Source organism: Loxodonta africana, chromosome 6 (assembly GCF_030014295.1).
Source record: "Loxodonta africana isolate mLoxAfr1 chromosome 6, mLoxAfr1.hap2, whole genome shotgun sequence".
Taxonomy (NCBI): domain Eukaryota; kingdom Metazoa; phylum Chordata; class Mammalia; order Proboscidea; family Elephantidae; genus Loxodonta; species Loxodonta africana.
Genome location: NC_087347.1, coordinates 115,373,542 through 115,398,489, shown reverse-complemented (window position 1 = coordinate 115,398,489; position 24,948 = coordinate 115,373,542). Strand labels below are relative to the sequence as shown.

Sequence of the window (24,948 nt, the reverse complement as noted above, 5' to 3'; positions counted from 1 at the left end):
TTAAAAATATATAATTGATGAAACTTGAAATTCATGTGACAGTCGATGAGAATGAGGGGTCAGGGTTAATTCTTTTTTTCATTAGCACCTTCGTTTCTCATTAACGCCCTGTCTTTGTTGGGCTTCTCCAGAGCAGCAAGTGAAACAGCTTTGTGGCTCTGTTGTTAGCTCTCTGCAGCAGCCATGGTGAAGAGGGATTTGAGTTGGGAGCAAGCACTGAGGTAAATTATTTTTGTCAGTTCAAATTTAAGTCCTTGCTCATTGAACATTTCTGTACCAGCAAATCATGGTCTGCCCACACCTTAAAAGTAGTTCTCCACCTGGGCTGTGCCTCAGAATCCTTAAAGTAGGTTCTGCAGACTCTGACTTTGTTCTTTGGGGGTGGGCTCCGGAATCTCTGATGGCAGGTGAGTCTGAGGACAGCAGGGTTGAGGACTTCTCCTAGTGGGGAGATAGAGTGGGAACCACCTAGGCCCCAGGTACCGCCTTTCTTGGTAAGACTACAAATATTGATGGATTTGGTGAGCTGGTAAATCAGGGTTTACTAGCAGTCTCACAGCTTTTGCTGGTAGATCCAGAAACCTTGTTCCACCAGCAGGACCCCTCTTTCTACTGAGAGCCTGTCTCCTTGCATTGTAGACATGGCAGAGAGTACAGCTGGCAGTGATGTCTCCTTGGCTGTCCTGCTGAAGGATGTGTCAGCAGCTTGTAGCCCCCTTTCCTCCTCTGGTTTCATGGCCTCCTGGAAATGAAAGCCTACAGATGTAGATTTCAGAGCATCTATTCCAATGCAGTGTTGAGATCTCACCATTTATCAAAGAACTCTTGGCATGATAGAAGCCAATGCTCCCCTTCCCCAGAGGGACATTTTAAATGTTTTCAACTACTTTGATCTAGTCTTTATCATGTATGGTAAGTTTTAGGAACACAGAATTGCAATAGCGATGTTGGGATTAAATTTTCATTGCTAAGACTTTGAAGTACAAACAAAATGTAAAAAGCCTGTTAGTGATTGAAAATTGTAATCCTGCTACAGTAACAGTAAAACAGTGGTTAATATAAAAATATTATATTAGAATTTGGCAGAATATTTTAACTCATTGCATTATGAATACTCTATGGAAGTTATTCTTGGGTATACAGCCTTATTGGACAAAAGGCTTACCATTAAGATTAAAACACAAAGAACAATGCTTCAGTATTGATTTATAATTACAATAAAACTATTAACAGTTTTTGCAAGTTTTTAACTGTAAAATACAAAGGTGGGAAATAATTTCATCACCTGGAAAGGTATGATAATTTAGCCTCATTTGTGAGAAGACTATAAAAACCAAAAACTAACCCTGTTGCCATCAAGTGAATTCCAACTCATTACAACCCTATAGTGCAGAGTAGAACTGCCCCATAGGGTTTCCAAGGAGTGGCTGGTGGATTCAAACTGCCAACCTTAGGTATTTTTAATGGCTCCAGTTGCTGGTAATAGTTAAATGCCATTTATGTAGGAGCTGGTTGACTGGTGATACAGTCTCCAGGCAAAGAGGCTGGAGATGGGGTGATTGATATTTTATATCTGAGGAGTGGTTTCTTTATCCTGACTCTATATTTTATGCTGCCTCTCAGTAGCACGTTGCCCCCCTCTGTGTAGTTAGGCTCTGGCAATCTTTAGAACTCGGAAGAACCAGTTGATACATTAGGCTCAGTATAAGAACAGAGCTGGTGACTGAATCCCACTGTTCCTGCCAGCTAATGAGGTACCAGTGACAAACTGTGAGTCATGCTGACCATGGGACTCCAGACCCCAGAGCAGAATGATTTCATGACCCTTTGATTAGAAAGCTTTGTATCACCCAGGAAGGATTTCTTTGGGAACAGAGAGAGCATTTTCCAGAGGAAGGCTTTAATTTATTTCTCATTTGTGTATGTAAGAGTTATGTAGTGCTTATTATGTGCCAGACACTGTTCTAAATGTTTTATAAATATTAACTCATTAAGTTGGATAATGACCCCAAATAGGTCGGTTTATCCTTTTCACTGTTTTCCAGACAAGGAAACAGGAATGGGGACGCTCCAAACCGAGAAAGTCTGCTCCAGAGTTTGGGCCCTTAATCACTGTGCTATGGATGAAAGGTGGGGGCAGTGGTTGTTCAGTGGTAGAATTCCCAACTTCGATGTCGGAGACCTGGATTTGATTTCTGGCCCGTGCACCTCAGCACCGCCACACCCCATCTGTTGCTGCAGGCTTGCATGTTCCTACGATGCAGAGCTTCTGGATTAAGATGGACTAGAAGGGAAGGCCTGGCGATCTACTTTGGAAAATCAACCAGTGACAACCCTATGGATCACCATAGTCTAATCTGCATCCAATCATTGGGGATGGTGCAAGACCGGGCAGTATTTTGTTCTGTTGTTCATGGGGTCCCCATGAGTTGGAAGCTGATGTCACAGCAGCTAACAACAACATGGCGTGAAAGACACTGAATTTCACACTTGACGTTTCTTTTTTTCCTTCCTAGCCTTTGACTTCAGGCTGGTCTCAAGTCAGGCATCACAGAATTAGTTAGACCTGAGTTCAAGGCCTTTTTCTGACTTCTTATCTCTGTAACCATGAACATGTTACCTAATCTCCGTGAACCTCAGTTTTCTCATCTATAAAACGGAGTTGTACGTGCCTCATAGGGAGGATATGAAGATACAGTGGGATTGCTTATACGTGTGCACGGCACAGAGTAGGTATTCAGTAAATGTTACTGCCCGCCCCGCCCCACCTTTGCTTCAGTTGTACGTTTTTATCACCGTTGCTCTAATTGTGTGGCCAGCATGTGTTACTACAAGTAGGTAAGATACACATGGAAGCTAGGTGTTTGTGAGAATGAATGAATGAACAAGCTGTTACAGATCTTAACATTGTTAAGAAGTCAGATGTTTGGGCCGGTTACTGCCAGACACACAGAATGACAGGCGTACAAGATGTGGGTTTTGTCTCTGTTTGGCGTTTTGGATCAGCTGAAGTGGTGCTGCCTGTCATCCACTAATAACATGACGTCCATGCTAGTTACTTATCTGTGTTTCTGTTCAGATGAGTCTCTCCCTGCTCTTGGCCAAGTAGGATGGCCTGAATGTGGCTTGACGAGGCTTGTTGGCCTGGTGTGGGATTCATGAAATTGAATGGGTGTGTCTTTATTTCCTTTTCAGATCAGAACACTTTCTCAGGCAGGTCTGCCTCTGTTCCCAGCAGAATGGAAGATGGTAACTGCCCACACTGTTTACTTCTCTACCTGGCCCACTCCTAATTCATAAATGAGTCTGGAGTATGTTTCCATGCACGGCTCTTCTGTTGTCCATCTGCCTTTCCGACATGTACAAGTCAGCATATCTTTCTTTCGTTATAAGTTGCCAGAGGAGAGGGGCTGCGTTCAGCTCTTTCTTTGTGAATACCTTGTATACAAACTTAGAAAAGCCTTGGGTGTGGGTAAGGACAATGTGCCTGTAATTTATCCACGAGGAAAGTGCAGCACTCTTTAAACCAGAGTCAGATATGTAAGAAAGGGAGTCAACCCTTAAATGCAAGCGCCGTAAGAGAATATCCCCGGCATCTAGAACAATGTGCCTGGATGCCTGGGACACTGTATTTGTTCAGTAGATATTTATTGAACAAACAAGTGAATCTAGTCTATATTTTAAGTTTCTTTTCTAAATCTGATTATAGTTAACTCTGGGTTATTCAGCATGCCTGGAAATCTGGAACTGTAGCTTTTATTAAGTGCTACCATATGTAACCAACATAAATAACCACTTTTCAAAAAATTGGGGCATGCTAGAGTACACAGCACTAAAAATAACAGCAAACTTGATCGAGAAGCCACTTCAGGACTTTGTTGCCATTTGGTGCATCAGTAATCGCCATGGTATAAGGGATGAGAATTTTAATAGAGTACCATGGTGGTGATCCACTAGGTGAATTCGCACATCTTATGCGGGAGACCTGGGTTCCATGGCCCCAGCCAGTGTACCTCATGTACAACCACCACCCATTTGTCAACAGGGGTTTGGGTGTTGCTGTGGTGCTGAACAGGTTTCAGTGGAGCTTCCAGACTAAGATGGGCTAGGAAGAAAGAGCTGGTGATTTACTTCCAAATATCAGCTAGTGAAAGCCCTATGGATCACAACTACTTTATGCAAGGGTTGCCAGGAGCGGGGGGCCAACTCGGCTGTAGCTAACAACAATATGGTGGGATGCTAAGTAACAAAAACTTTTTTCTGCCAAGCTAATAAAAAAACCCAGAGACCAAACTCGTTGCTGTCGAGTTGATTCCGACTCATTGCAACCCTATAGGACAGAGTAGAACTTGCCGCATAGGGTTTCCAGGGAGCAGCTGGTGGATTCGAATTGCCGACCTTTTGGTTAGAGGCTGTAGCTCATAAGCACAGTGCCATCAGGGCTCCATCAGGCTAATAGCTGGAAATAATTTTTTAATGTCACTCATTGCCGAACTTACATTCCATAGTAGATCAATTTGTTTAGTAGGCTCTGGGCTTGTTAGGGGCAGCCCTGGTGGTACAGTGGTTAAGAGCTCGGCTGCTAACCAAAAGGTCGAAGGTTCGAATCCACCAGCTGCTCTGTGACAAAAAGATTTGGCAGTTTACTTCCGTGAATATTTACAGCCTTGGAAACCTTACGGGGCAGTTCTCCTCTTTTCTGTAGGGTTGCTGTGAGTCAGAATCAGCTCTCCGTGAAGGGTTTGGTTTGATTTTGGTGGGGCTGCTGTCATCTTTCAGATGTGGTCTGTTAGGTCAGGTCATAGGACAGTGCTTTTTAGCTCTGCCACTTTAAAAGCATTTGAGACATTTTGTTCTAGGTGTTAAAGAGAGGAAAACCCAGACAGATACGTGGGGCCAAAGAATTTTAAAATCATCTGCATTTTCTGTTACAGATCTGAAGAAGACTCTTGCTGTGTTACTGGATAATATTTTGCAGCGCATTGGCAAGTTAGAGTCGAAGGTGGACAATCTTGTAATCAATGGCACGGGAACGAACTCCACCAACTCCACTACAGCTCTTCCCAGCTTGGTTGCACTTGAGAAAATTAACATGGCAGGTAAGAATGGCAGTTCTGTGCCCTGTCGTGGAGTCAGACTCTGCTTTGGAAAAAAAAAAAGGAATACAGCGCTTCTTATTGCTATAATATAAATTCTGTCAGCCTGGTACAGCCATGTAAAGCTAAGTGTAAATTTATTTTCGAATAACAGATGTTAAAAGGTTTTATAGTCTCATCATCATGTATAAGATGGTGGTTCCTATGAGACATCTGCATATAATATATTTGCTTATAATGAGCTCCTAGAATGCACTTCTAATGAGAAGATTCGTAGCGTGGACAAGTGAAATATAGAAATATATATCTGAGAAGCTCATACCAGTTAGAGTTCCTTCCTCCTTTCCACTCCCATCAAACAGTCTCAAAAATCTGTGATATTTAATAGATTCTCTCCTTCCCGTTGTTAAAGAAGAGCCCCTCATGCAGAAAATGGCTCTGATGTGTACCCGTACCAGATACTGTTGAATTGACTGTGACTCATGGTGACCCCATGTGTGCCAGAGTAGAACTCTGCTGCATAGGGTTTTCAGTGGCTGATTTTTGGGAATTAGATCACCAGGCTTTTCTTCCAAGGTGCCTCTAGGTGGACTCAAGCCTTCAACTTTTGGGTTGGCAGCTGAGTGCGTTAATTGTTTGCACCACCTGGGGACTTCTATATGTGTATGCAGAAATATAATTTCTGGAAATGGCACTTGGGAAATAAATGGCCCCTGTCTAATCTTGACCTAATTCTGACGCTACTCATGGACAAGCCTATGCAGCTCTCCTTATGGGAAATTTTTGTCCACCCCATTCTTGAAATTGAAATCTTGGGCAACAAAAGAGAAATGGGTAAAAAACAACCCCTAAACTGTTGTCTACAGTTCAAATGGGACCCTTATTACACTATCTCAGGGGTGACTCCTAGATCTTTCTGGTTGAGTCAGGACATGCTGTCATAGGGTGGCCACTATCGCTTCCTGGGGGCACAGGAGAAAACGTAGAGCCCAAGGATTAGGTTCTTTGGGTGAGTGGTTGTGGATGAGCTGTGTGTGTAGTTCTGGTGGTGATTGCCGGACTCTAGTTAATGGATAAAGTAAGTAACTGCGCTACTTCTGGAATTTTAAAAATCTTGTTTACTATACTTTTTAGCTTGTTGGTTTCTGTTTCCCTCTTTCTTATAAAAATTTCACGGATTTAAGTGGAGGTGATCCTTTTCCTTTCCCACCTCCCGGTGTCAAAGCATTTAACTGTTTTGCATTATGCAAGCTTGTTGTATTACCTTTTGATGATGTTCTTTGCCCTTGAGCAAGTTTGAAATTACAAAATATATTTCGAATAATCCAAAATGTCCAACAGACAAAGGTATTAAAAATAACTTTTAATTACAACACAGAAGCAGTGTCATCTAGGCCATGAATCCTGTCTTCTCTGCAGTTTCCAACAGCTTCTGTAATTAGACAAGAAAGCCTCCCACTGTGTTGTGTTGCTTATTAATAAATGGAACCCCTGCCTCTCCAGTCTCCACTCCCCCACCCCCATCCTCAGTAGAAAATGCAATTGGAAAGGTCCTAGCTGATTTTGTTGCGGTTCTGCACAATCCTGTTTCCCAAGGTGGGGCAGCATGTTCTGTCTTTAACTTGTGGCCCCACAGTACCTCTGTCCTGCAGCTTGTTGTCCTTGTTGTTAGTTGTCATTGAGTTGATTCAGATTCATGGCAACCCCATGAGTGCAGAGTAGAACAGCTCCATAGGGTTTTCAAGGCCATGACCTTTCAGAAGCAGATCGTCAGACCTGTCTTCTGAGGTGTCTCTGGGAGAGTTCAGACCACTAGCCTTTTGGCTAGTAGTTGAGCACTTAACGGTTTGCACTACTCGGGTGCCTTTCCTGTAGTTTGAGGGCCCATGTAAACATTTCTGCTGTCATCCTCATCACCAAAATGGGGATCTTGTTGCCTTCTGGCTCCGTAGTGGTCTCCCCACCCAGACTTCAAGTCTCAGGGCAGAGGATTGCGGGTAAACCTCCAGGAATGAAATGGGAGGGGGTTGGTGGCTGCTGCTTTCAGATGGTATCCTGACCCAGCCCCTGCGCTGAGCTGGTTCACTTAGTTAACAGATCTCTCTTGAGCACATTCTGTAAGTCACTGACTCTGAGTGGGCCTCCTTTAGATCTGCCACTGTTGTTGTTAGTAGCCATCTAGTTGGCCTTGACTCATGATGACTTCAAGCACAACGGGGTCAAACCGTTATGATCCACAGGGTTTTCATTGGCTGATTTGTGGAAGTAGATCGTCAGGCCTCTTTTCCTAGTCTTAGTCTGGAAGTGCTGTTGAAACCTGTTCAGCATCATAGCAACATGCAGGCCTCAACTGACAGGTGGTGCCTGTGTATAAGGTGCATTGGGCGGGGATCGAACGGGGTCTCTTGCACAGAAGATGAGAGTTCTTCCACCGAACCACCACTGGCTCCAACTGGTGTGCCACTAGTGCTGCCTTTTTCATAATTTTTTTTTTAACTCATTGTGCTTTAAGTGAAAGTTTATAAATCAAGTCAGTCTCTCATACAGAAACTTACACACCTGGCTATGTACTCCTAGCTGCTCTCCCCCTAATAAGACAGCACTCCTCCCCTCCACCCAGTATTCCCTGTGTCCATTCATCCAGCTCCTGTCCCCTCTGCCTTCTCATCTCACCTCTAGGCAGCAGCTGCCCACAGTCTCATGTGACTACTTGAGCCAAGAAGCTCTCTCAGCACCAGTATCATTTTCTGTCTTATTGTCCAGTCCAATCCCTGTCTGAAGATTTGGCTTCAAGAATGGTTCCAGTCTTGGGCTAACAAAGGGCCCTGGAACCATGATCTCTGGGGTCCCTCTAATCTAAGTCAGACCATTAACTCTCTTCTTTTTATGAGAATATGAGGTCTGCATCCCACTGTTCTCCTGCTCCATCAGGGGTTCTTTGTTGTGTTCCCTGTCAGGGCAGTCATTGGTGGTAGCTGGGCACTATCTAGTTCTTCTGGTCTCAGGCTGATATACTCTCTGGTTTATGTGGCCCTTTCTTTTTTTATAACATTTAAAGAACCAGAGTGTTTTGTTTTAAGGTTTTTTTTCTCTTTGGGAAATAGGAGCACATTTAGAGTTATGCCTTTAATAATTAACCTCATTCTCACTCCTTGGCATCTTCCATGTGTGTGTGGGATATAGCCTTCTGTCTTCAAGATTTTTACTAGCCAATTAGGAAAATAAGACATTTGCGTAAGATAACTGGAACTGTGGTCTTTGTGGGCTGGGTGTCACTATAGACGGCTTCCTGCAGCAGGGTGAACTTGAAGGTGGGAAGACTGCAGCAAAGAGCCCTATGGAAGAGATATAGACTAGAAATGGATTGGACCCAGAAAAAACTGGGAAGGAAGAGGGGAAACTAACATTTAGCAACCATCTTATAAATAGCGTGTATTGTTCCCGGCCCTCTGAGATACATGGTTTTACCTAGTCTTCTCAGCACCTCTGAGAAGTAAGTGGTTTCACAGGTTCCACTGAGTTTAAGTACTTGTTCAGGGAAACCGTTGGTGCTGGTATCCCCTGTAGCTCAGCTGAAGACCTCCTAGCGCCAGGTCGCAGAGGTTGTGATTTTTTGGTCTATTTCTATTGCGTCCATTTGTAAATCATTGCAAATGGATGAGTCTGGAGAAACATGCTGCCATTCTCTTAAAGATTCCTGGAGAAGGAGAACTGACAGTTTCCTGGAGTATTTGATAAGCTGTCTCATAAGCAAGTTGTCTGTGTCTGAGAGCCTTGTTCCTTTGGTTGACCTGAGCTTTGGTGTAAAAGCTTGTCCTTTCTCTGCATTATGTGCATGTGCATCCCTTTCTTAGACTCCGTTGACGACAGTGGATTTGGGTGTGTTGGGCATCCTCCTTTGTTTCCCCCAGAGACTGGGGGATCCTTTATATCTTGTCAATTATCGAACATATATTCTAGAAATATTTGCTATGTTTATAGATTAGTCTTGGTAAACCAAACCAAACCAGTTCCTGTTGAGTTGATTTTGACCCATGGTGACCTTATGTGTGTCAGAGTAGAACTGTGTTCCACAGAGTTTTTAATTACTGATTTTTTGGAAGTAGGTCGCCAGGCATTTCTTCTGTGGTATCTCTGGGTAGACTCCAACCACCAATCTTTAGGTTAGCAGCTGAGTACGTTAAATGTTTTCCCCTCCCAAGGACTCCCTTAGTCTCTATAAAAAAGGGTGCCCAAAAGGGCAGGGGCTTAAGTTTATAGTCCTCATTCATGAGCAGCCTTTCTGCCCTCTTTCTGATCATGGCTGTGCTGGCAGCCCTTAGACCATCTTTGATATGGCAGACATGACTCTGAGCTTTGAGAGTTCATTTTTATAGGGTTCTAATCCTAAATGGGTGAAGTTTCTCTTTCTCTCTCCCTGCATTAAGACATGTGGTAATTGCTCAGCAACATTTTCCCTGGTGTGTCTTTACTGCTTACTCTGGTGGTGTCTTATTGCTCAGTGATGTTTCCGATTGCTTACTGGTATGTCTTATTGCTTGCTGATGTATCTTCTGGTTGGCTATAAACTGCCTGCAAATTGGGTACCATAGGAATTGAAGAAGGGCTCCCTAAATTTATGTCTTCTTCGGGACAGCCGTGTATATGTTTGTGTGTGTGCGTGTCTTCTTTCCTTTCTCTGTGTAGCCATGTTCTGTGTGGTTTTTATACAAAATGGCTTCTCTTTTCAAATTTATCACTCTTGGGCTTTTTGATTATGTGAAAGTGAATGTACCCCTGGAGAAATTTAGGTGGAAATGAACTTTGTTAAAATCAAGAAATCAAATTGCACTGCGTTTTTGAGCTCTTTTTATCTTGTTAAAGAGAAACGAAAAAGCAGATTTTAAAAAAAATCCTCACACTCAAACCAATCACATAGTAAATTAATTTCTCCAAGTTTACTCTCAAAAGGGTTCCTGTGCTCCTTCGTCAAAATTATCTACTTACAGAACAATGTTTTGGTTTTGGGGAAGACTGGTTCTGCCTTTCTGTAGTTTTTGTGATCTTAAATTAACGAAGTAGAGAGAGTAGCATTGGGTCTGGCTCTGTAATTCTTTGCCATGTGCCTTACGTTGGGGAGAAGTATGAAGAAGAGGTATCTGATCCTGAAAATGCGTGTCTCCTGAGGACTGAGACAGTGTCTACTTTACCTTTGTTTTGTTCAAGCCTTACCTGTTGAATGTACACAATAAAAACTACTCACCTGGGTTGGATTGTGCAGGAGGTGACAGCTTTTGGTTTCACTGCTGCCTAGAGTTTTGCCTTATAGTTTTTCATCTCCATTTCTATGTATGGGAATTTGCTTGGGAGTGGAACTTGCTTTCTTACATCCCTTTCTCAGGCCTCAGCAGACCACTCTCTTTTCATTGGTTATAACTGAGCTTCCTAGTAATGGTCTGTTCTGGGTAGTCTCATAAAATATGGTGGTTACAGCTCTAACCAAACTAAACCAAACCTGTTGCTGTCGAGTCCATTTCAACTCATAGCGACCCTATAGGACAAAGTAGACCTGCCCCATAGGGTTTCCAAGGAGCGACTGGTGGATTTGAACTGCCAGCCTTTTTGTTAGCAGCCTAACGCCTAACCACAGCGCCATCAGGTCTCCAGATCGTAATATTTTGGAGGACGTTGCACCGTTGTCTATGGAGGAAAGAGTATTTGCTATGTGTTTGTCTTTTGTATGCATTTGTTATTTGTTTATAACATTTTTTGACATTCAACATTGGCTGAATAACTGGCCAGCATTGGCCATTTACTTACTAAAAACCAAAACGTAATGATAGTATCCTCTTTGTGTTATGAACACTTAAAATTACAAGCTGAATCGGGAAGCGCAATCACAAAATCGAAGGTGCAGGCACAGCTCAAGTGGCTGTTTTCTGGCATTTGGTCCAAAACTGTACCTTAGTAGCCCTGCATTTCCCAAGCACCGGTTGTAACATGGAACATATTCCAGTATTTGGGGTTGAAGTGCAGTGTATTTGAACGTGGATGTTATTCTTAAGAAGACAACCATAATTATGATTCTTGCCATTTGAAAATTGGAAATGAAAAATGTCCCTGCTGAGTTTCAGGGCTTGCATTTGGAAGTGCAGTTTCCCCCCCTCTGTGCTGCTAATGGACCTTGAAATTAAGTTACGCCTGTGCAGTTTCCTTGTTTGTGCCTCTGCATTCTCAGTTGTGTTGAAGGAGCACCTGAAATTTCCCAGCCACCAGGCCAGCCAGGGTCTCAGCAGCCTGGTTTCCCAAAGTCGGATGTTGGCCAGTCAGTGGGACCCCAGATATCGCCAAGGGGCAGGAGAGAGCTGAGATCACAGGGTGCTTTCCTATTAATCTGAGCAAGAAACAAAACGTGATCCTCCGGTATACCTGTTGGCTTTCTGTTTCATTCTCAGCATGGGCAGCAGTAAATATTTGGATACTTGTCTGAAATGATAATTTCGGTATCTTCACAGAAAAAAAAAATGCATGTCATTGTTGATGTGGTTTTCATTTTGTGTGGTCAAGGGCTTTTTGGTTTTCTTATTTAAGAAGGAGAAGATGAAAAATACAACTCAGGAGAAGTAATGCTGACCTTTGGGGCTGTGTATCTATGGCAGTGGCTCTCAAATGAGCATAATTTTACCTCCCAGGGGACATTAGGCAATATCTGAAGACATTTTTAGTTGTTACAGCTGTGGAAGTGCTATTGGCATCATGTGGGTAGGTGCCGGGGATACTGTAAACATCCTACAATGCACAGGTCAGCTCCCACAACCGAGAATCTTCCAGCGCAAAATGTCAATGGTGCAGTGGTTGAGAAACCCTGATCTGCAGGTATTGTTTGGACTCTGAGCCCAGCAGGTGTTCCCACTTTTGGTAAGTGCAGAAAGATGCCTGGGACTCTGAGGTATCCGGATAGGCCAGCTGAGGTGGGAAGTCTTCTCCCATCTTCTCCATTCTCAGTTGCTGTTGAGAATCTCTGACTCCTGGGGACCCCGTGAGTGTCAGAGTAGAATTGTGCTCCAAAGGGTTCTCAGTGACTGGTTTTTCAGAAGTAGATCTCCAGGCCTTTCCTCCGAGGTGCGTCTTGGGTGGACTTGAACCTCTAACCTTTCAGTTAGCACCCCAACATGTTAACTGTTTGCACCACCCTGGGACTGCCCACTTGTTAGCAAGGCTGCTTGTAAGCCCTCTCCCCCACTCCTTTTGGCTTTGCAGCTGATCTTTGAGACCTCCAAGGAAAGAGACTTTATAAACTCCCAGTAGACTATTTTGGGATGCTGACCTTAAGAAACTCCTTTCCTGGACCTAAACCAGTACATTTTTGGCAATCTGCATTTTACTCCTGCTTGTATTGCGGGCACTGGGTGCTGGGTATATTGGGAGGCAAATATTTATTTTCATGAAAGAGCTACTAATTCAGAATAATGAGGGCAAAATACTCAGAGAGTGGATTTAAATTGCAGAATATTTTAGAAGAAATTCCGTTTTATTATTTTTAGACAGAGTATAATTATGAAGATATGAGAGAGTAAATTAGTTAAGGAAAACAAGATAGGTCCTCAAAGATCTACTTCACAGCATAAAATATCCTACAGAGCATTTTTAGAACAACATAGAAAAGAGATGAGATTGAGAAGGTGGGTAGGCTAGAATTCTACCACTTAGCCACCAATCCTCATATTTATGTCCTTGTCCTTTTACCTGTTTTTGTCTTCAGCCTGGAATAGCCTTCTCTTTTTCCAGCTAACTCTTACACCTTCTTTTGTAAGACCCAACTGAAGGACTGTCTTCCCTATGAAGCCCTCCTTGATACCACCACAGCCCCAGTGTTTGCTTTCTGTTCCCATGTCTGCTTTGTACACCCTTGGACCTTTCTGCTCTTTACCTGTCTCTAACCAGGTTCTAAGCTCCTCAAAGACATGGGCAGTATTTTGCACTTTTCTTTTAAATCAAGTACCTAGTTGGGGTCCTGGCAGATAGCAGGTTCTCAATAAGTGTTTGTCAGACCAAACATCACGCTCCCTTTCCTGATCGCATACCAGGTCAGCCGCTGTGGACGGAGCTTTTATGATGGCAGCGATGGCCAAGCCATTAGTTCAGGATAGCTGTTGCTGCCATTCGCCTCTTTTTGATGACATACGCTTTTGGGATGCCTGAAAACACCTGGAAAGTTGACTGTTACATTGTCAAAAGGGGAAATACTTTTGCTTCCCAAAGTTTTATGAAAACTAAGTTTCCATAAGAAGATAACCACTCCACCCCCCCATGGCTAATTATAAAAATATAAATAGGATTGAAATAACTTCTAGCCACCTACACTACATTAGAGGTTGCTTTGAGTAAATATTTCTTGCAAAAAGTAAGAAGGTAACTAGCAATCTTAACGCCTTTGGACCAATTACTGACCTTTGGAGAAATACGTGGCTTTTTTAATTTTAAAAAGTAAGTATGTATCCCTCTGGGGAATGCTATTCTTGTCCAGTCATTTAATGGGAAAACAGTGGGGAGAACGTAATGTGCACAGTGTTGGGACTGGCCCCGGGGAACTTGTTCAAGCTTTGTGTTTATGAAAATTCTTCAGAACATGGATGTTCTTCGGATCAGAGATAGGACGCACTGAAATTAGATTTGTTTGTTTTAATCAGAAGGCGACAGATCCCGCTTGTGCTAATTTGGCTTAATGAGGTGTGTGTATACAGTTCTGAGATCAGCTTACATATGGCTTTGAATCAATAGACGTTCCGCAGCTAAAGCACAGCATATGCTTTCCCTCAGATAGTCCCTTGTCTGCGGTTTCATCCTTTACCTGTTTCCATTGACAAGTGTTCCAGTAAATTCATTCTAGAGCCTGAGATTAAAGAAAGGAGAAATTTTGGAAAGAATTCTGTTTTGGTGGTGAGGGATGGGTGTATCTATCTCCATGTGTTTTGAGATTTTTTATGTTTGTGGGGTTTTGAGGGATTTTCTTTTAAGCTGTGCTTTTGGCTTTGTGTATCCATTGCATCTAAATTTAGGCGGACTGAATGGACGTGAGTTGCTAATGTCTGTCTTTCCCATTGCCCTTATATCCCAGAAAAAGATGAGACAGAATATATGGAGTAAAACCAAAACCCATTGCCGTCAAGTAGATTCTGACCCATAGTGCCCCTATAGGACAGAGTAGAACTGCCGCAAGGAGCAGCTGGTGGATTCAAACTGCTGACCTTTTGGTTAGCAGCTGAACTCTTAAACACTGCGCCTCCAGGGCTCCATATGTGGTAAAGGTGGTCTGAAAGTTTTCTTAATTTAAGTTTAAAAGTTATGAGAAGACCTTGGTATAGGACAGATACCCAATTAGATATCTGATGGAGAGGAGCTGAACTGGCCCCACCTCGGGGCAGTGGCAAGTCTTCGTTGCAGCCTCCTTTCACTCTTGGATGTTCAGCCAACGCTCTGCGCGTGATTTTGGTCCCAAGTCCCTTATGTCCAGTCCAGGGCACAGAGCAGCAACAGAGCCAGCAGGACTGCATGCCTGGGATTGACAGAAGGTTGTAAGCTGTATTTTTATTTGCCTTGCCAGAGTCAGACAGCTACACTATTAGCTGGTTTTAAGCTGTCTTTATGTTTCATGTTGGTGAGCTTTCTGAGTCAACATTTACAGTGGAGATTTTCTCTTTACTTGGTGCAGCTGGAGACGGGTTCTTGAAACACAGTGATTGTGGAAGAGCCATAAATAAGCATCCAGTGAAGGGCTTGTGCTGATGCCCCCCTGTTGGGGCACTTGATTGAACAGCAGCCATAGGGTTGTGGTTCAGCATACAGACTCTGGTACCTGACTGCCTGGGTTCAAATCCCAGCTTTGTCACCTCCTGGTCGTGTTGACCATGGGCAGGATATAAGCTAAACCCTGGATAAGAATAAACCCAACCAGTTTCCTCATCTGTAAACCAGTTGCCTTCGAGGTGATTCCTATTCGGCAGCCCCATGTATGTCAGAATACAACTGTGCTCCACAGGGATTTCAGTGGTGGATTTTTCAGAAGTAGATCACTGGGCCATGCATCGAGGCACGGTCAATGATGAGTGCATAAACTGCCCAGTTCTTATGCTGTATTTTATAGAGATAACTGGAGCTGAGAACAAGACTTTCTGGAAGTTCCTTGGCACTTATGGCCCAGAAGCCTGGTCTTTGGCGTCCATCTTGAGCAAAACTCCTGGCTCCCTTACTTACTCCCTGCTGGCATTTTACTTACTATCGCTGACCCTCAGCTTTATTCTCTGCACAAGGCAGGTAATGATGCCAACGTTGCCCTCACTAGCTCACGAGGATGCAATAAGAGAATGCCTGCCGACATCCTAGCACAGCATCTCACTCCCCTTAACTGTTGCCTCTACCCTTTAGGATTAGCACAGCATTAGAAGAGAGGAATCTCAAGCATAACGTGGCAAACACATACCTATCTATCTCTGATAACCAGCGCCGACTGTCTGTATGCCAGGCCCATGTCAGCCAGTGGAAACACAGCTGGATGAGAAGTTTGGGCTCCCGTTGTGAATGGAACCTCACAGGCTAGTGGGAGGAGGAGAAGGGTTGAGAGTGTCAGCAGTGCTCACAATACCTTTCTTGACCCTCAGCCAAGATCCTTTTTCCCCCTTCTCCAGGAGGACCCAGAAGTGTAGGCAGTGACCTTCAAACTCTGCATCTGTCTGGGGGTAAGGGTAGGAATGACTTACAGGAGAAATGGGCACTGGGAAATTTCCTCTATCACATGGTGGAGGTCATACGGCCCAGGACCGTTACAGGAGACAGAAGCATATCTGGGAACTGTGACCCTTCACTGTACCCTCTCACTCCAACAAGGGAGGAGATTTCCTGTGCTGTAGTATTCAGCTCTCAAGGGAAGACATTCATTAACCTGTCTGAACTTTATGCTAATAGAACTTTCTCAATAATTGCCTTCATTAAGTTTGGTTAATAAGCAGTACAAGTTACAGCAAGATTAGCAGCAGAACAAAGTAAATATTTAAGACTCCTGTTTCGGGGTACGGTTTGGGTTGGAGCAAAGAGAAGATTAGTAAGAGCTGTATCTGATGGTATCTGACATGGTGTCTAAACGCAGTGAACTGCTGGCCAAAGTTCTAGTAGCCTCTCTTCACTGCTTTTCTGAATCCTGACTCTGGAGAGGCAGGTGGCTGTCCTTTTGGGGGCAGTTGTAGGCTCTGTTCTCTCCTTACTTTTTTGGCCTTTGTCAGACGTGAGTAACAGGGCGATGAAGATAAACTGCCTTCCCTGGACTTCCGAAGAATGGTGTAAGGTTTAAGTGGATGGCTGTTGGCCCATGGCTGTGCCCTGTGGGGAGGATGGTTCTACCCGGAGGGCAGAGAGCCATTGGAAGCAGCTGAGTTGGCCAGGAATGCCCATGATGAGTGCGTGCTTGTGGCTGGGCGCTGGACCTGGATATGCTAGCCTGTCATTTGAGGGCGCCCGGCTGTTAATTTAGTAGTGGTTTTTATGCCTCCAGGCTAGCAGTGACCCCCAAGCAGCCATAATCCCTACCTTCAAGTTTATGTGTAACAGGGTAGCATTTACAAAAGGAAGGGCTTTAAAAACAGAGCTTTTCTTCCATATTATAAAAAGGATACTATTTTACTGCTGAAAATTCGGAAATTACAGCTAAGCAGAAAGATGAAAAAGATCAAAATACAAAGCAGCTGCTGTTCGACCACTCAGGGAATGATTGATTTGGTTCATTCCTAACAGATGCTAGAGGCGCCTGCTCTGTGCCAGGCACTTTCTAGGCACTGGAGAGAGTGGAGCCCTGGTGGCGCAGTGGTTAAGAGCTCAGGCTGCTAACCAAAATGTTGGCAGTTCGAATCCACCAGCTGCTTCTTGGAAACTCTGTGGGCAGTTCTACTCTGTCCTGTAGGGTCGCTATGAGTTGGAATCAACCTGACGGCAATGAGTTTGGTTTTTGTTTTTTTTTTTTGGAGATAGAGTGATGAGCAAAACAAGGTCTCTTCTCTTGTGGAGGTTTCGTTCCATCAGCCCGGGCAGATAATAAACATTACTTCGATGGCACTGGGTGATTGGGTTTAGATGCTTTGTAATAAACGAGATGGAGAACAGTAAAACAGGTAAGGAAATAGCAAGGGAAGAAGATACTGTCTTTGGTGGAGGAGGGTTGTCTGAAGAAGTGACACTGAGCAGACACCCCAGTGAATGAGGAAGGGAGAGCCATGGCACTCTCTGGGGAAAAAGTGTTCTAGGCAAAGGGACCAGCCTGTGTAGTGGCCCTGAGGCAGACTCATCCTGGGCGTGTTTGAGAAACACTCCTATGCCCTTTCAATTCCACTGCAGAAGGTGGTTTATTCAAACCCAAACTAAACCACCCCAAATTTAAGACTCCATTTACTCCCAAACAGTATCTGTAATGTGTGCTTCTGCTAGGCTAAACGTGGATGTTTCAGAGAACAGCCTTGAAACCATGGTAAGTTGATGTGGATGCAACGGTTCAGTATAATGATGGTACCCACATATATGCAGTGGTCAAGGGTACAGACTTTGTACACAGGTTGCTTGGGTTGGCATCTGAGTTCCACCAGCTCTGTGTTCTTGGCCAAGTCAATATATAAGAGGTTGTCTTAGTCACATATGTGTGTATATGTACGTGTGTACATATATATACTTAATGTTTACGTAGAGAAACGGGTGGGGAGATAGATCAAGATTTATTTTAAGAAATCAGCTGACATGATTGTGAGAACCTGGCAAGTCCAAAATCTATAGGTCAGGTGACAGGATGGAGATTCCTGCAGTCTTGTCCCCAAATTCCATAGACCAGGCAATGAGAAGAGAGAAACATGAAGGGAGTTCTAGCAAAAGTCTATTTATAGTCTGGCAGCAAAATGCACTATGGGGAAACTCCCTTTTTTGGTCTTAAAGCCTTCAACTGATTGGTTGAGGCCCACCCACGTTATGGAGGGTAATCTTCTTTACTTAAGGCCAACCAATTCAATCACATATAACTGTAGCAACTAAACTAGCGTTTGAGTAAACCTCTGGGTATCACAGCCTAGCTAAGCTGACGTACAAAATTAACCTTCACAGAGGTCAAGTCTCAGTTCCCTGGTCTGCACAGCAGGAGCTAGCTTATGGGGTCCTTGTCACATGAGAAAATGCATGTGAAAGGCTGGCACACAGCAAATGCTTGGTAGATATTGGCTGTTACTATAAAGATCAAAGTGTGGTTTCAGCTAATGGTTTTAAAAGGTTCTGTGCATGTCTTCGTTCCATAAGCTTTCTTACCACAGCTAATGAGCCTCAAAAAATTGCTATTAGAGGTAGCAAAATGGGACAAGTTCTATTCATTTGCCAAAGAATAAGTAAAATATAATCAAGGCTTTAACAGATCATACCTTTTGAGTAGGGTGTGGGTTTTGGGGCATGAAGTGGGTTTATAGATTGTGGAGATCCACTTCCTCTCTATGTTTGCCTGTCTCTCTTCAGATTTAAAGCCGTCACTGAAAAAATTAGTGCTCGTTCTTTATAGAAACTACTGTCAGGTTTTGTCTAATTGTTTAGGCGATGTTGGTGTATGACCTTGTGTCTTCAGAATGCTATAGTGGCAGTTGTGATGCTTGATCTAAATTGGCTTCTTGCTTTTAGCTTAATGTTTCATGAGTAATCAAGGCATGTCTTGACCTAAGATCTGTATTTTCTCACCACATCACTCTTGGCCCAAGATAAGATCTTGACACAAAGCGTCATGAGGTAGAGGTCAGGCCCTACCACCCAGTCTGCACAAGGACCCCTTCTAGAGCATCTCCAACAGGTGGCTTCCAGTCTGTACTTCCTCTGTTCTTAACAGTTTCCAAAGGAGAAAGTGGAACAGTTTCCCCAGCCACTGGGTTCTCTCTCTGTGACATCAGGGTGCAAAGATGTGGGCATCACTGCACTAAGGCCTCTGAGATAAGAGATGTAGCTGGCTGGCAGTTATAGGATTTCAGAGTGTAAGCTGGCTGCAGATTGAGGCATACCAGGCTGGGAGTGTGAGCTACAGTGAAGAGTGTAGCTCCAGGGCTCAATAAACTGAGTTCTAGTCCTCCTGGCTACAAGATTCATAGACTTTTAGAAGTAGAAGGTATTTGCATGCTTTCACCTTTCCCTCAAGCCAAGGGACTGACTGCAACTTCCGAAAATCAGTGGGATTAGTCCTCCAGCCTTACCTGCACAAACCTAGTGGTAGGGCTTAGCCGTCACATTGCACAGCTTCAGTGGGTTCCATTCACATCATAGTCTATCTCGAGTCAGCAAACTACACCTGTGGGCCACATCCAGCCCCACCCCCCCACCCCCGTTTTTTATAAATAAAGTTCTTTTGGAATTCAGCCATGCCCATTTACTTGCTTTTTGTCTGTGGCTGTTTTTGTGTTATAACTTCAGAATTGAGTAGTTATAACAGCAACCATATGGCCTGCAAGGCCCAAAATATTTACTGTCTGGCTCTTTACAGAAGTAGTTTGCTGATCCCTGGTCTAAATGAATGGTGTTCTTTGGAGTGTGTCTCCATGAGCCCAGATAGGGCTCAGCCATTGTAAAAGATAGCCTTCTCAGTTTGGGGCAGTTCTAGTGTTTTCACCTGCTAGTCTTGACTTAGCCTTCAGAGAAACTTAATGTTTGGAGACTTGGGTCCTGTTTCTACAGAGTGTTCCTTTTTGGGCAGTGAATCTGCAGGTCCATCACCAGTCCACTCCTGCCAGTGTCTCCATCCTTTTCCCTTCTACATACTCTGCTCTGAGCAGACTGCAGTTTGTTGAAATTCTTCTTGTTATGGGGTACTGGAACTGTGTTAATTCCTCCAGAAACTGTCTGGCCAGTGCAGAGGTCAGAAGAAAAGACAATTTACTGTCATATTCTGCACATTAGACTTACGTAATATATGCGTAGCAGCTACATTGTACTTTGGCTCTTATTCAGTTGACAATTTACTAAACCTTCCAGTCTCTTCTGTATGGACTGTTGTTAAGCCACGTCATCTGCCTCATCCCCATTCTTCTTTTGCTTCTCTGCAATTGATGCTTTAAACCTAGGTATGGGATTTTACCTTAATCCCTATTCAATATCATTTGGCTTATCTTCTAAATATTTAACTGTCATATTGTGACGATTTAAAGCTTTTGTTGTCTTCTGAGCTATTAGTTTTCCCTTCCAGATGGATCATGAGTGGTGTCATTTTGACTGTCGATAAACAAGTTGAAGAAAAGAGACAGTGGTTAGCACGAGAGAACAACTTCCAGCTTGACACGGGTCTATTGATTAACACAACCCCTTTGCCACCGAGTTGACTCCAACTCATAGCTACCGCATAGGGTTTCCACGGCTGCAGGTCCATCTAGTTAGCCTGTCACTTGCCAGTCTTATCCACAAGGAAATTGTTAAAAGACTAAAGTCAAGATACCATGTTATAGGACATTCCATTTTTCTCTCCATTTCCTGGTCAAGTGCCCTTATAAAAAGGGGTGAGGGGGCAGTTGCAAATAATGTTAGTTTAGTTATTATTCTAGGTACATATAAATCTATTTAATCTGTTTAATAAATGTCAGGATCAGTCTTTCCCTCAGGTGGTTAGCTTCCTCAGAGGCAGATCCTTCATCGTCCTGCCTAGAGGGCTGGAAGCCTCACTGCTAGCACTCTGCCACAAAGCTGGAGGTGGGGCCTTTTAAATGTGGAGTAGGCACCTTACTTCCACTTCCCTGTCCACTGTTCTAGGTCCCAAACCTTTTCTAGTTGAGTCTCTCCGGACAGTAAACCTTTGCTGTTTTTAACTGAAGTCTCTAGGATAAGTGTTTTAAGACTTTTCATGGACATTGCAAGTTACGTTGTCACCAATACCGTATGTGTATGCCTGTTTTACAGTCTCTGGCTAAATATGTGACATTTCTCTTTAACAAAACATCTCTCCCAGTATAAGAAATAGAAAATGATATTCTACATGTGTTTCTTTGAGGTTGAACATTTTCCATATGTTTTAGGGAGCGTATGTATTTTGTGAATTTTCTGTTCCTGTCCTTTTTTTTTTTTCTTTAAGTCTCATGAGCACTCACTGAAGTTTGAACCCTAGTGCTGGTGTCTGGAAGTGAAATCCAGAAACTAAACCCGTTGCCATTGAGTCAGTTCAGCTTGTGGCGGTCCCTGTGTATCAGAGGAGAGCTGTTCTCCATCGAGTTTTCAATGACTGATTTTTCAGAAGTAGATCCCCAGGGCTTTCTTTGGAGGAGCTGCTGGGTGGATTCGAACCGCCCACCTTTTGGTTAGTAGCTGAGCACTTAACTGTTTGAATCCTCGTGCTGGTGTCTGGATGTGAAGGCTTCCCTGATCTGTTGGTTTTGGGTGGTTCTGTCTCCCTGACCTGGCCCTGGGCGTCTCCTGTGAGGAGAGAGCCTCCTGGAATGTTTTACCTGGAGCGCGATTCGCATTTCCTCTCAGATAAGGGTAACACTGCTTCCTCTGAAAACCTAGAGGCCATCCAAGACCTGTGTCCGCCTCTCATAGGTTCTGTGTATGAACTAGACCACGGATTGGCAAATGTCTGCTGTGGGCCAAAATCTACCCCATGGTCTGTTTTTATAAATAAAATTGTTCTGGAATACAGCCGTGCTCATTCGTTTACATGTTTCCGGTGGCCACTTTCCTGCTACAACACTAGAGTTGGGGATTGCTAACAGACTGTGTAGCCTGCAGCCTAGGTATTTACTAATTGGCCGTTAGAAAAAAAAAAAAAGTTTGCCAATCCTGAACCAGATATTTGTTTGTTGGCGTTTAGTACCATACTCAACAGCACTGGGGTTTTTTTTTTTTTTTAAAAGCATTTGCAAAGGCCAATGAAAATTGATGGTGCCTTGTTCTGATGAATGAAAACTAATAGGCATGAGTGTCATGCCTTCTGCAAAAACCAATAGATAAGATGACAATGGCAGTTATCTTTCTTCAGAAGATGTATATGAGTGTAATACCTACATCCGTCCACCCTTCCACAAATTCCCCAGATGATTGGTTTTCAGGAAGATTGCTTTGGTAGCCACGTTCTCCCCTGAAAGCCACCTCTTTCCCCTTCCATCCTTCCCCCACCACACATACACATACTTCCTGGAAATAATTAGAAGTACATAATGGGCTTGGTCTGCCCAAACCTCCCATTGTAACTATTTTCACAGCATTGCAAAAACAAATTATGTTTAAAAAAAAAAAAATCATGAGCAGGCAGAAGCTAGTAGTTAGCATGTGGAAGCTGAAGGGCTTTGCACGTGTTTAAATTGTCAGTCTTTTTGGATGTCCTTTATCTTGCTTGTTGTCTCTAAGGCCCCAGCCATCCCACTGTGGCTTCTCCACACCTTCCCACGTGACCTTCTCTTTAAGACCCAGACTTCTTGTCCCTCTCGGGCTGTGGTTTTTCTAGGGGCTAAGCTGCCCAGGCTGGCTTGCCCCCTTCAACCTCGGCTGTCTCACCCTTGTGAAATTTAGGAGAAGACCACTGCTGGGCCCAGGCTCTGGGGGACCCCTCTGCCCATCAGCGTGCACCTCTCCCCTCTGTGGCCCTTCCCAAGTCCCTGTTACAACAATGCCCTTTGTTGTGACCCAGGCACAAAGCTGTCAGCTGGCTTGCTTGCACCTGCTCTCGTGCAGGCCGCCTGAGGCAGGGGGTCTTGGCAGCAGCACACAGTGTATTATGCGTGCATAGATGTGAGGGGCTTAGATATGGTGTTTAGGGCTTATTCCCAGGCCCGTCTCTTTCAGGGAGTCCTAATCCCTGCTGACTATGCAGCTTTAAGACAGACCATCTGACTTACTTTCTCCTACGTATGTACAGTATTCTCATATCCATCCTCCCTCCTTCAGACAGCACACATTGTTGCACCAGTGAAATGATCCCTCCACGAGCTTTGTCTTGCCGGGTTGATCCATCTTTATCTGCTCTTAACTTTGGCCTTTGCACCAGTTCTGGGCAGAGCTTCTCTATATTTCTCAGAGGATGTTGTCTGATAAGAGCACTCAGCAATCCCTGGGGGTTTTGTGGGAGATTAAAGCAGGTGTGAAAATTCAGAGCCAGCTATGAAATTAGAGGGGGCGTAGTCTTCCCAAGACTTCCCATACTTCTTAAATCAATTGAAACTTTGAGGGGGTTCCCAAAACTACCCTCAGGTTTTATAATTCTCTAGAAATACTAACAGAACTCACTGAAAATTGTTAACTTGACCAAAACCAAAAACATTGCCATTGAGTTGATACTGACTCTTGGTGACCCCATGTGTGTCAGAGTAGAACTGTGCCCCATAGGGTTTTCAGTGTAACTAATTTTTCAGAAGTAGATGGCTGGGCCTTTCTTCCAAGGCACCTCCGGGTGAACCAGAACCTCTAAACTATTAGTTAGTAGCTGAGCATGTTAAATGTTTGTACCACCTAAGGGCTCTGTTATACTCACAGTTATGGTTTATTAGAGGGAAAGGCTACAGATTAAAATCAGCCCAGGTAAGAAGTGCCTAGGGCAGAGTTCAGGGATGTACCAAATGTGAAGTTTATATTTTCCTCTTCCCATGGAGTCATGGATGTATTATGCTTTTCCAGCAACAATATGTAACAGTATACATGGAGTATTGCCAACCAGGGAAGCTCACCTGGACCTTGGTACCCCGAATTCTTATTAGGGCCCAGTCATGTAGGCATGACTGATTAATTGCCCACGTGGTTGATCTCAGCCTCCAGGCTGACTGATACTGCGTAACCCAAAGCCTCACCCTACATCACATTGTTGGTCTTTCTGGTGTGGTCTGCTCCTACACTAAATCATACTCTTTGACTCTTTGGGGACCCAAGGCCCGCAGGCAAATAGAGACATAACATACCAGAAGCTTAGAGATCACTTCCCAGAAACCAAGGACAGAGGCCAGAACTCTTTGGGACAAAGTTAAATTCTTTACACAGCAGCTGACAGGTTGTGTCCAATTCTGCTTATAAGGACATAAATCAGGGGACTGGTGATTTGCTTACCCTCTCATTATGTTCTTCCTTCCTGTGTTCTCTTTCCATGTACAAATATGAGGCATTTCTTTTGTCTCTGTTCATTTCATACAGTTGGCTTTGTACTCATCTTCAGCGATATAAATTGTCCTTCTAAAACTCTCTTCATCATCCTTCAGTTCCCTCATTATATAATGTTCAGCTTTATATCTTTAACAGATTTTGTCTTAAAGTCTACATTGTCAGATATTAAGATTGCCACCCCAGCTTGTTATTGGTTATTATTTGCATGGGATATTTTTTTCTATCCTTTTACTTTTAAGGTATTTGTGTTCTTGTGTTTAAGGTGTGTCTCATAAACAGCATATAGTCAGATAATTTTTTTTAATCATCTATTCTGCCACTCTTTGCCTTTTGAGTGGAGAATTTAGAACGTTTACATGCACCGTAATTACTGATAAGAAGTGACTTAGTTCTGCCATTTTGTTGTTTGTTTATTGTGTGTCTTAAGCCTTCTTTGTTGTTTCCTACTGCTTGCTTTTTTGTTTTATTGGTTTATTGTAGTAAGCCTTTTTGGTTCCCTTCTCCTTGCTTTTTGTGTATGTTTTCTTAGTGGTTACCATGAATATTATATTTAAAAGCTTGTATTTATAACATTCTAGGGTAAGTTGATACCAACTTAACTTCAGTGACATCCAAGCAATTCTATATACCATTCCTCTCCTCCCCTTTTGTTGTTGTTATTCCTAATTTTGTTTTCGTATTTCTTGTGCCTTGTAACATAATTTTATCCTTGCTTTTTATGTATTTGTTATTTAAAAAAATTGAAGGAAAA

At 43.5% G+C, this 24,948-nt stretch overlaps 1 protein-coding gene across 7 annotated transcripts in view; it reads left to right on the top strand.

Annotated features, from left to right (window-relative positions):
• The window catches only part of MGAT5 (alpha-1,6-mannosylglycoprotein 6-beta-N-acetylglucosaminyltransferase), a 430,917-nt gene that overhangs the window by 183,245 nt on the left and 222,724 nt on the right, over positions 1-24,948 (top strand). For 6 of the 7 annotated variants that reach the window (XM_023543018.2, XM_023543017.2, XM_003405868.4 and 3 more), the window contains one exon: positions 4,935-5,099. In XM_023543018.2, coding sequence (XP_023398786.1) covers positions 4,935-5,099 — 165 coding nt within the window. Of the gene's footprint in view, positions 1-1,135; positions 2,730-3,195; positions 3,250-4,934; positions 5,100-24,948 lie in introns of those variants that run through there. The other variant, XM_023543021.2, reaches the window with a different exon arrangement.